General features: G+C 38.8%; 1 protein-coding gene across 1 annotated transcript in view; it reads left to right on the forward strand.

The window, feature by feature from the left end:
• The window catches only part of USH1C (USH1 protein network component harmonin), a 120892-nt gene that overhangs the window by 105077 nt on the left and 3601 nt on the right, over nucleotides 1-12214 (forward strand). The window contains 6 exon segments of the mRNA XM_061610247.1: nucleotides 1480-1542; nucleotides 4326-4367; nucleotides 4624-4677; nucleotides 5021-5120; nucleotides 7063-7172; nucleotides 8402-8457. Coding sequence (XP_061466231.1) covers nucleotides 1480-1542; nucleotides 4326-4367; nucleotides 4624-4677; nucleotides 5021-5120; nucleotides 7063-7172; nucleotides 8402-8457 — 425 coding nt within the window.

The raw sequence follows: 12214 nt of genomic DNA on the forward strand, positions 1-12214 counted from the left end.
CCGATGTGCTACAAGGAAATGACATGATAAAATCAGTGCAAGGTATTTGCTATGTCAAAAAGTAATGTGAGAATCAGCCCCAGTTCTTTAATTTAACCATATGTACAAAATTTATTTATGATCAAACTTGGTATTGTCTTACATTACTAAGTTTCATTAACTGTTACCATTCTGTCCCACCATGTCTTATACACTGCTGGCAGGGTGCTGGCCTGTATAATTTATTTTCCACTGCCATGATATACTGAAAAATGGCTCAATACCTGGTCACAAAAGTTCTGCTAGCATGAATGGTGTCTCATCCATAATGCAACCCTGCATTATGCCATGAATTAATAGGAACTCTTAAGCGTTACCCTGCCTTAAACATCTAAATTTGCTCTAAGAGTTGGACCTCAATCAAACCTCCAATCTATTCCTTATAGAGGAAATAAAATACATCAAGAATTATTTAAAGAGCATAAATTTTAAGACTTCGGGCACAGCTGAAATTATATTTCAATATACCATTGTGAAGTATGTACAGGAGAAAAAGGATTGTTTCTAACTAGGCACTTTTCTGCCAGCGTGTGGAAATGCTCAGCAACAATTTTGACCGCTGTTATTCCTTAGATTATCCAGTGTGTTATCAGGGGGAGGATGTGGGGACTAAGGGTTATCCCGAGGTATTCTGTGAGAAGTTATCCTGAAAACGACAGAGCCTTTGCCATTTCTTTTTACTAGCTTTTTTCAGCTAAGGAAAATCTTGTGACTGAAATGCATGTGATTTAATACATTGTTGGACATGCATCAGTTGTTAATTATTATGATGGTGTTGATGCAATTGGACTGCAGCATTGTTTAGATAAATGTGTCTGAAATTCTAATTGGATAATCAAGGTTTTTATTATCCCAAAAGCACTATGCAGGTGTTCTACTCATTGTTAATACCAACACATGAGCAGAAAGCAAAGCTGTGCTGAGTAGTCTCTCCTCCTGGCATCCTCACATAGCATACAAATGTGTAAAGGGAGGAGGAGCCTTTGTACGCACAGGCTTCCACAAGATCTGGAACCTTGAACAGTTGGGGTTCCAGATCTTGTGGAAGTCTGTAAGCACAAAGGTTCCCCCCTCCTCTCAGACATTTGCATTTTACACATGGACACCCAGGGAGCACATCCCAAGTCCCTGTTCATGTGTGGGTGTTACCCATGACCAAGTAGGGATAGAGAGAGCCCACTAAGTTGACTTTAAGAGAGGAGCTTTTTCACCTCATCACAGCTGTGTTTGCAGGACAATAACGTGCAAAAACACAAATATCCATTGAATATTTTCAGCAGTATTCAATACCACCAGGATCTTTAAAAAGTCAAAAGGATTATTTCCATTGACTCCAATTAACTTTGGCTGTATAAATAAATGTTGAAGGTCATTCGTGTGTGTGTGTGTGTGTAGATTGCTAATTGCACATTTGGCAATTTGTTTCTTCTTCTTTTTCAGCCTCAAGAGATGTTTAAAAGGATGGTGGTTTACAATTCATCATTTAAAACTAACAAAAAACAAGTAAAACAACATTTTCTTTCTTTGCGTGGTATTTTTGTGTTTCAATTGTGCTTTGAAACCAACAGTTTTCTTTATTCACCCCCTCAGTTTGGTCTATGACCGTAAATAAAATATCAGTCAATCAATTATTCACCCCCTCTCTTATGTCACTTGGGATAAGGATGCAGTATTGTCATTTTAAAAGCTTAATTTTAAAATTAAGCTTTGTATTCTCTTGATGAATGCATGCAACTCCTGTTAGCATATTAAGAAACTACGTGCCATACTACATGTGATGTTTATCATGTAGTTTGTTCTTGAGTAAAAGCTTTCTCTTTCATAAATTGCCAGCCCTGGAGGGGGGCTGTCTGGATCAAGACCTTGGTGTGCCAGGTAACCCTTTGCTTTCTGCAATGGGTTCTGAGCGGGGTCCCTCTACAACAAATGGGAGTTTTTCCCAAAAGGCAAATTGCGTGTGGCAAAGGTGTGGAAGGGCAACAATCAGGATTCAGACCAGAGTTATGGGGGGAAATAGAGGCCCTCAAACTCTGGACTGGGGATCCTTGCACTGGCAATTTGTGAAAGAAAATGTTGGCACTAAAGGGCAAACTACATGATAAAAGGCATGTGTAGTTTGGTTCTAATTAAGAGTACTAAAAAGGAATCTGATATTTTAAGACACCAATAGGAGCTTTCTTCCTATTGTAAATTACAGGCATGAGGGGGCCCTGATTTGGCAAAGGGTTAAAGCCCCTCTTCCCCCACCCAAAAAAAACCTCTTACACAAGACCAAAAGATGTTAATAACATCATATGTCTAGTTTGGTTCTTAGTCTGTCAAATAAAGTTGTGGTCTTTAAATACAGGAATAAAGTTGTTGTCTTCCTACTTGGAATCCATCTGCAAATGTTTTTTCCTTTTGTTATGAAGAGCAAGTACAGGACTAGATCTGCAATTTGCATTTTAATTCAGCATTGTGCTGTGATAGCACATCTGCCAGTACCCACTGAAAATAGTGTGATGACACTTTTCCAGGAAACCCTAAATGCTTTTCAGAATGTTTATTCTAGAGTGGTAATTATTTGCTTATTGGATCAGGCAGTGTTTGTTTAAAGGTATTGTATTTGTTCTTTTTTAAAACATATTTTCCCAGGAAAATATTCTTCAGGGATAACATGTGTTTGTTATGAAAATGACACTGAGGTTAAAAAGATGAAGCTATTTGCCTTAAATCACACCATGAATCAGTGACTTTGCTCAAATTACAACTCCCTATTCTAAGACATTTGTTCAGAATCTTTCCTTCTAATATGCCCAGCTCACTTTCATTTTAATCATCTTTACAGAATTCATTATTGTAAATATTTTGCCAAGATTGTGCTATTTGCAACATAAAGTGCTTTGTGATCACACTTATTCCTCAAAGAACAAATCTAGAACCTGCAAAACCTGAAACCAGAAATCTAAAAAGTGGGCCAGACAAAAGCAAGACCTAATAAAGGGAAGGGGGCAACAAAGAGAAAATTGGCATGAAATTAATAAAACAGCACTAGTCTAACATGTTTACCATCTTAATTAGATCTATGAGTTACTCCCTAGTATGTGTGCTTAGGAAAATGTTTTAACATGTGCCCCATCGATTTTTATACAAGTAAGTATTGTAGGTCTATTGTGGTATATGGATCTATGTTAGATATCTGTAAAACTGTGGCACAGGGATTCCAGCCAGGGTTAGACCAGACAACGAATTACCAAAACCACACAGTCTTACCTGCTGCTCCATTGTTTAAGTGGAGCAGTCAAGATCTACAGAAAGGTGAGCTGGATTAGCTTTAGATAGGGAATTTAAAAGGCATGCATGAATGGAAGAGATGGATGAGATGCATGTTCAGTTAAATAAAAGCTTTTTAGAAAAGTTGTGTGTGTGCATGTACATGCTTTGGCAGCCAGCTTGCCAGTTCCATCGTAGCTTTACTCCTTACATTGCTGCAATGTACTCTACTGAGTACATTGCTCTGTACTGAGAGCACACTGCCCTGCCTTAATTATGCTAGTGGAATGCAGCAGAATCCAGCATAGTTTCGTTTACATATGATCTTCACTACCAGCAGATAAAAAGTAACTTGTCAACAACTAAGTCTGAAGTTGTCACACTAAATTCAGCAAACTTCTCGAGAATAATTTTGTTTGACTATTGCACCCTAAAAAGTTGTAATGACTTTATGTGTCTTCTGACTGTCAGGAGGAACATTAACAAACTGATATGTCTTCATCTCATTTCCTTTCTGCCTTAGTTTATCTAGGAGCCTTTTCTCTATTTATTGCTTTCTATGCATTGGGGATGGAAAGATGTGTCAATTTTGGTTCTCTCAGTTTCTCATTTTTCCAACTTTAAATTAAATTCTCCACATTTCTGCAGCAATTTGCAATTTAAAAGAAAAACTCATGAAAATTTGTCAGCATTTTAGCATGAATTTCTCCTAATAAACACATTTTTGTGTGCAGTTTTGACACATACATATTTTCTTAAGCAATTTTTCCTAATATGATGCATTTCTGTATGTTATTTACATATGCATGTTATTTTCACTAATATATTTCTTTTTATGCACTTTCCCCTAGTATATGCATTTGGTTGATTGAAGAACTGCATTGCAAATTTCAGATTAATTTTGAAGGATGGCTATGTTTCGGTTATCATATTGTTTCAGAAAACCCACATTTGATAGATTTGGCTTTAAATGCAAATTAAATCAAATTTGTACCCCATCCCTACATATATTTGATTATCAGTTTTATTTTCAGGGCTTCCAGAAGTATGTGGAAGATTATGATCCCTACACAATGGTAAGGAGAAGTTTGAAATATGTCTTTTTTTTTTTTACTTGTGCTATGTCTTTCAAGAAGCCTTTGACGCTGGTGGCATTTATAGCTTTCTGAGCTAAGGCAGGAACTAATGCATAGGCCTGCAAAGCGACATGTTCTGCAGATATTATTTCTAGAAGGGCTCACATTCTGTTTTAAGTTGTTTCACATTATGTATTTTACCTTTTGCATTTGAAAAAGTGGAGTTGATCAACTTGTGTTTCTTTAATTCTGCTAGTTTTCACCTGATCAGATTATGGGGAAAGATGTGCGGCTTCTGCGGATAAAGAAGGTAATGTTTGCGAATGAGACAGGATAGCTGGTTCAGCTACAGGACAGGAGGCCCTTTCTTTGTATGGACATGTGCTGTAGCACCAGTATTTGTTTTCAAACATAACTGGTGCTGATGATCGAGTTCAGCAGCCACTCACACTGAGTGACCTAGAAGTTCCTCTCCCAAGCCTAGTTGTTCTTGAAGAATTTGGCACATACCCATAAAGCACTTTTATCAGTATTATTTGTCTGTTTAAGTAGATGATAGGTTTAATCCTGAAGACCATTAAGGTTGAAGGAAGTGTTCCTTCTCTCAGAGGCGTTGTTCTTTCATCTTTTCTGAATTAAATTTTATTTAACAGGAAGGATCATTAGATCTTGCAGTAGAAGGAGGCATCGATTCTCCAGTTGGAAAAATAGTGGTGTCTGCTATTTATGAGGGTGGTGCTGCAGACAAGCATGGTGGGTAGCTGTGTTGAAGTACAATAGAATATATGACATCATGTCACTCATTAGATTAAATAGTTATTTTAACCTTTTTTGCAAGCTTTCAACCTTTACAATGCATTTTGTTCAGGAATTGAATTCTTGGAGCAAATATTTATTTATTTATTTATTTATTTATAGCATTGTTTTTTACCTGTTGTAAACCGCCCAGAGAGCTTCGGCTATGGGGCGGTATATAAATTGAATAAATAAAGAAAGAAAGAAAGAAATTTGTAAACTACTTTCCCGGCAGACCTCACAAAGTGGTTTACATAAGATTACAACAATAAGTAATGATTTTTTTAAAAGTTACAATAAAATGGAAAAGACAGTTTGTTTAATAAGAATCTTCTCCTCTCCCCTTGGGTCAAGATAGTTCTACTGCTGATGCCCCTGTGGTGATGGTGGAAGGAGGGAGGGGGCATTTATTGGAAATGTATAAGTTTATTGTAGGCTGTATTCAGCTGTGTTCCTCTGCTGAAGGACGCCACTGTGATCCAGTAGAGGTTTCCATAAGTAGAATGAGGAGAAAGGTCATTTTCACTAACTCCGTCTGCAGTCTCCTTCCCCCCCCTCTGCTGCATTGTGCCACCTCCCATGCTGTTCCAAGGTGTTCCACTAGCCCTCTGGACCAGATCTGAGGGGCTGCAGCAGGGAGATGGGAATTGGCAAAAATTGCCTAACTCCCTGTTCCACCAACTGAAGCCTCCACATCAAAGATGCTTCCATCAGTAGAAGGATACCATTAAATACAACCCTTTATTAATTTTTTTCATCAGTCTGAAATCCAGCTTGTCTAAATTAAGAAGTATGTCCATTGGCCATCTGAAATGCTCTTGATGAGGGGAATTATGGTATTAAACTGTTAAACTGCAGTCCTTTTGTTGCTCAGAAGAGATTAACACATTTACACACACACAAATTATGTGGTACTCAAGGAGGCTACCCAAATTTCGTAGGATATTAAAGAATGTAAAAGTGCAAACTAAACAAAGTATTATTATTATTATTATTTAGATTTTGTACCTGCCCTTAACCATAAACTCCCATGGCAACAGTGTAAAAATACAATATTATAATGTTAAAACTAAATATAGAAGTATTTTTGATAGACATCAATCTCAAAATGTTTTCTAATAAAAGGTCTCATTTTTTAAAATTTTTACTATGAAATGGTTTTTTTTTTAAAAAAAGCTGTCATATTAGCATCTAATATCAATGTGCAGATCACTAAATATGTTATTGCACTGTTTAATACCACAAATTACTTTGGAGCACCGAGTTTTTAAAATGTTATTTTTAGTTCATCCTTCTCACTTTTAGCACTGCCCTAACTGTGATTTCAGTAAATTCCACATGAGTATATAGGAGAATTATTTGCAAGAAAAAGCATAATTATAGTCCTCTTAATACTTTATAACTTCATCCTGAAATAGTTTTAGAGACTTTTAATATACTCTATCTCTGATAATGCCTTTAAAAAGCTCCTCCATAGTTTTAATTGTAGCATTCATTGTACCATTTAATTGTAGCATAAATTCAAATTTTGACTGTTTGTGACTATGCCTGTAAGAAAGATGTTTCTATTTGGTTCCTGCTTTCATTTCTAAATGCTTGTGTAGTATTGTAGTTTTAGACTGTCGGACTAGGAACAAGGGACATCCAGGTTTAACTCCCCAATCAACCATGAAGTTCCCTGGGTGACCTTGGGCCAGTCATACTCTCTCAGCCTAACTTAACTCATAGGATTGTCCTGAAAATAAAGAATATGTATTTTGAAATATATGATATTTCCACTACCCAGATTCCTGCCTTCATTAAATATTCCAGTTTGATTTTCCATTACTCTGAGAAGTAAATGACTATGAAATTAAATCAGAAATGTTCTTGTTCCTTTGCTTTGTATTTCCTTTTTCAGGAGGTATTGTGAAAGGGGATGAAATAATGGCTGTGAATGGCAAGATATTATTAGATGTTAAACTGGATGAAGCTCAGGCAACTCTTGCAAAAGCCTGGAACGTGGGTGGGGTAAGTTAGTAGGCATTTTCTTATCTAGATCTTACATGTCAGACATTCATATATTTCCTTCTCTCTTTGAGAATTAGTAGTAGATAATGTACTGGTAAACATAAAGTTTGAGTTAACAAATATGCCATATCCTGACGAAAGAAGGTATAAGAATCTCAGAATGGAAATTATATTATCTTAAACTATGAAGTTATATAATACAAGGTAATACACACCTTTTTACTGAACATGGATGTTATTAGCAATCTTTCATTAAAAGCTGTACCATTTTATCTACGTTCTTTAAAAAAAAACAATATTTAGCCATAGACCAAGATGGACATTAGGTCTCAATAGCCTTCTGTCTAGTCTCATGAAAATGATAAAAAGTATTTGTTGCACTCAATGTTTTACGCCATAAACTTTGTGTTAATCAAACAAGAGTTTCCAATTACTTTAGGTGGGTTATGAGCATGAAAATCAGATCTAGCATATGGTCATACTTTACCTGATCCTTTGAGTTAACAGGCAGGAAGCTTGAATGTGCTACCATACAGGAAAATGTGCGTAATGTAGATAGAATTTTATCCATCTGTTGATAAAATGTGCTTTTTATCCTGAACTTTGCTTAACAATCTTAGTCAAATTGTATACCTTGATCCCATATGTCAGCCTGGCAACTGTCCACAAAAATTACTAACTCACCCAAATTGTTGTGTGTCAGCTTGCTCACATATTATCTATTTTAGTCACAAATAATGAATATTTATTTCGTATTTTAATGGCATTGATAAATTATGTATGTTTACTTTATTGATATACTTGTTTTATAAATTATTTAATTTATAAATCTGTCTTGGGGTTTCCCCCAATCCTTCAGAACAGATTTGGGAATGGCATGAGGCATTCCCATACTGCTTTAAAAACTACCTTGTATTTCAAATGTTTTTATTCTATGGTGGTTGTGTTTTTTTAACCGGTTGTAAACTGCTTTGGATGTTTTTAACAAAAGAGTGGTATAGATTTTTTTTTTTAAAAAAAGGTTTCTTTTAAAAGGCAAGATAAACATTTATTAAAAAATCCTGGAAGGCCACATTGCCACCTTCCAGCCTCTCCAGGACACAACTGTTGCCCAATTATAGGGGTTTTTCAGGCCTACCCAGAAAGAGTTGGGGATGGATACAGCCCATGGGCCATGGGTTAGCCGCTCCTGATTTAGATCTAATTTTGATGAAGCCTTTCTTTTGCAGGATTGGATTGATTTGGTTATCGCAGTGTCTCCTCCCAAGGAATATGATGATGAAATGTAAGGTTTCACTTCTGTAGTTATATATTTGTTCACAGAAATAAACTAGATGACCCTTTTTATTTGGCTTCAGCTGAAGTCCTTAGATGTAGGTCCAGTTTTAGATACCACATTTTAAGAAGAATTGAATTGGACACAGAATAATTGGAAGAGCACAGCCTTGCTTCTCACTTCTGGCACAAGCAAATGAAGGCATGGGTGGGCTGGAATGAGATACAATAGGATGATAGTGACACTGCAAGACTCCTCAGAAACTCACAGGATCTGCATAAAAGGCAGGATGCAGCAGCAGCAGTGTAGAGAGGTCCTGAGAGGGAGGGAGGGAGGGAGGGAGGGATGTTGAAGGTCTTATAGACCATGGACAGGCTGCAGAGCAAGGAAAGTGAATCAGAGATTACAAAGAGAAATAATGGTACAGGAAAGTGTAAGAAACTAAGCCTGTCTTAGTCAACCCAGTGGCATTCTAGGAGAGAGAAGGAAATATGCAAGTGAAGGGAACCACTACACTACAGAAGGGCAGGGGTGGCAAACCTTTTTGGCTCCATAGGCCAGTTCCTTATTAGAATCTGCCTCGTGCACCAAATTTCACAGGTGGGCATCTTTATGATGTCACATGTTCAGCAGACAGGTGTGTGTGCCCACCTGTCAAAATCCCTTTCACTTGCCTTAAGTCCCCATGATCGGGGACTTGAAGAAGCCTTTTCCAAGCCTCCCCTCATCCCCTTTAAGTCCTCATTCGCAGAAAATTAAAGGGAAACATGGGGAGACTTGGAAAGCACTTTTGCAAGGCTTCTGCTCTCCCCTTTTAACTTCCCAATCATGGAGACTTTAAGGCAGTCTCCATGCTCCTGTTTGAGCAAATGGGAGCACAGGAACAATCTTAAAACCTTTGCAAAACCCTCTTTGAAGTGGTACAATCTCATGTGCTGCTTCAAAAGGTGCTTTTTCACAGGGCTTTAATCTCCACTCCGTTGGTGAGCGACGATCAAATCCTGCTGCCTTTGCTGTGCAATCTTGTTCCCTACTGGAAACAAGATCACGCAGCCAAGACAGGATTAAGCCCTGTTAGTGACACCAGCTGGTGAGCAGGTGGGCATGGTTGAGGGGAAATGGCTTCATGGACCAAGCTGGACTCCTTGGGGGCCATGATTTGCTTGGAGGGCAGAGGTTCCCTATCCTGGCTTAGGGGCTGTAGCTAGGGAGTGCAATACCATGGAAAACAGGCTAGTTTATGGGTCCTGTGATTAGAAGGGTACCTAAGACTAAATGGTGATGGTCTGACTAGGCAGTCTCTGACAGAAAAAGACAACCTGGGCTCTGAGAATCCTGGGGACCTTACAGAACACAATTCTGACAGAATATTTAGCAGAAGAAAGACAACAGCTGTTAGTTGCTATATGAAGAGAGTGGGGAAAAGTTCAATTGTTTATCCGGGCTAGTAAGAGGACAGCAAGAAACTTAGGCTTTAAATGGCCAAAACCCCATAAAAATCTTCCTGATTTTACATCATTCAATAAATCACTTGCCTTAGTGAAATCTGGATATTTCATGTTCCTTCTTAACTGCTCTAATAGCAACCTGTAATTATCACCCTGATTCCAATGCATATGGAAAACTGCTTCTGCTTCTAGATGCATACCTCTAGCTGGATGAGAAACCATGTACACAAAAGGGGGGAGTCAATAAAATAATCAAAGTAGAGGAGGAGGAGGAGTGGCAGAAAGAATTCAAACAACAGGAAGTTAAACAATAAAAAGGCGTATCTAAATAATAATTTAAAAGTCTTAACAATCTGTCTAAATGCAGAGGGAGAGGAACCCATTAAAAGGGCATTCTACAACTGTGGTACCACCACTGAGATGGCCCTGTCCATAGTATTTTGCAGCCATATTTGTACTGGTGACAGTCCACAGAACAGAGCCTCCAAAGCCAATTGTAAAGCTTGAGCAGTTTAAATGGGTGGAATCCTATTAATGGCTTTGAACGCCAATACTAGCTGCAGCCACCAGGAAAATGAACTTAGAAATAGCTGCTGTAATTAGTTATTAGAGGAGTGCAAGCAAGCAGAGGAATAACTTCCATCCTTATTGTGTGTTTTCATATCCTTTATATTTTGCCCTACTATTCCTTCATTGTGTGTCAGCCCACACCTAAACAGAAAGGTTTTTTGAAGGCCGTGCGTTTGTGTACAGATGCGTTTCTTCTGCAGCTGTAACCACTGTAGTATTCCCTCATGGTGAATAGCAGAGCTGGGTGCACAAATTATGTTCTTTGTGCAAATGGGTGTACATTACAATGCATGTAGAATCATCATAGAATCATAGAATAGTAGAGTTGGAAGGGGCCTATAAGGCCATCATGTTCAAACCCCTGCGCAATGCAGGAATCCAAATCAAAGCATTCCTGACAGATGGCTGTCCAGCTGCCTCTTGAATGCCTCCAGTGTTGGAGAGCCCACTAGTTCTCTAGGTAATTGATTCCATTGTCGTATGGCTCTAACAGTTAGGAGGTTTTTCCTGATGTCCAGTTGAAATCTGGCTTCCTGCAACTTGAGCCCATTATTCCATGTCCTGCACTGTGGGACGATCGAGAAGAGATCCTGGCCCTCCTCTGTGTGACAACCTTTCATGTACTTGAAGAGTGCTATCATATCTCCCCTCAGTCTTCTCTTCTCCAGGCTAAACATGCCCAGTTCTTTCAGTCTCTCCTCATAGGGCTTTGTTTCCAGTCCCCTGATCATCCTTGTTGCCCTCCTCTGAACCTGAACTTGTAGGAGGGACATGGATGATGCCACCCCAATTTCAGTGATCATGGGGAGGTGGTGAATTACCATAGAAAATGGGGGTGGGGCTATCTACGCCTTGTTCCTTGCTGCCACTCCTCTCATGGATGGGTTCCTCGTTGCTCATCTGCTGTGCCCACTAGCCTGTGTGTGTTGTTGTTCTCCTGTGCATGTAAAAGATGATATCATGTGGGTAGCTAGCTCCACCTAGCGGTTGAAGGCAAAAGAGCACTGTTGAATTTTTTGCAGGCCCTTCCTGATCCGGTCCTGTTCTTCTTTCAGTTTCTCTTTTGCCTTCACCAAGCTCAGTTGGGCCCTCTCTGCTCCTTGGTTTCAGGCCTGTATTCTTTTTTCTAATTGTTCTATTTGTTGTTCTGTGTTTTTATATTAGTGTTTTTCCTTGTTGACTTATGTTTTTCTCTAAGTTCCCCCCCCGTTTTAAAAGAAAAGGGTGATCTGCACAAAGTGTTAACGACCCTTCAAAAACCTCCATTTGAGCCTTTAAGTCAAATTCCTCTTCATCTGCTGTCCTTTAAGGTGTTGTTTCTTGTGGCCATTACTTTGGCCCGTAGGGTGTCTTAGCTGAATGTCCTGTCTGTGCATAAAAGTTTGTGTGTGTTTCATAAGGATAGAGTAGTCCTCCACACAGTCCCTTCCTTTCGTCCCAAGGTCCTGTCCACCTTCCATTGCCAACAGGAACTGGTACTGCCGTCCTTCTGTCCAAATCTGGTTCATCCCACAGAGAAGGCATGGCACTTGCTTGACGTGAGGAGAGCCCTTCAAGTATATATTTCTAAGACTAAGTCATTTAGGAAAACAGATAATTTGTTTGTGCCTTTTCACCCAGCGTCTCTGGGGAACAAAGTTTCCACTTCCATTTAACTAGATGGATCAAAGTGTGCATCTCCTTGGCATATGCCTCGCTAAGACTGGCCCAGCCAGCTGGCATAGTGGCTCACTCAACAAGAGCGGTGG

The sequence above is a fragment of the Rhineura floridana genome, chromosome 2 (genome assembly GCF_030035675.1).
Source record: "Rhineura floridana isolate rRhiFlo1 chromosome 2, rRhiFlo1.hap2, whole genome shotgun sequence".
NCBI lineage: Eukaryota > Metazoa > Chordata > Lepidosauria > Squamata > Rhineuridae > Rhineura > Rhineura floridana.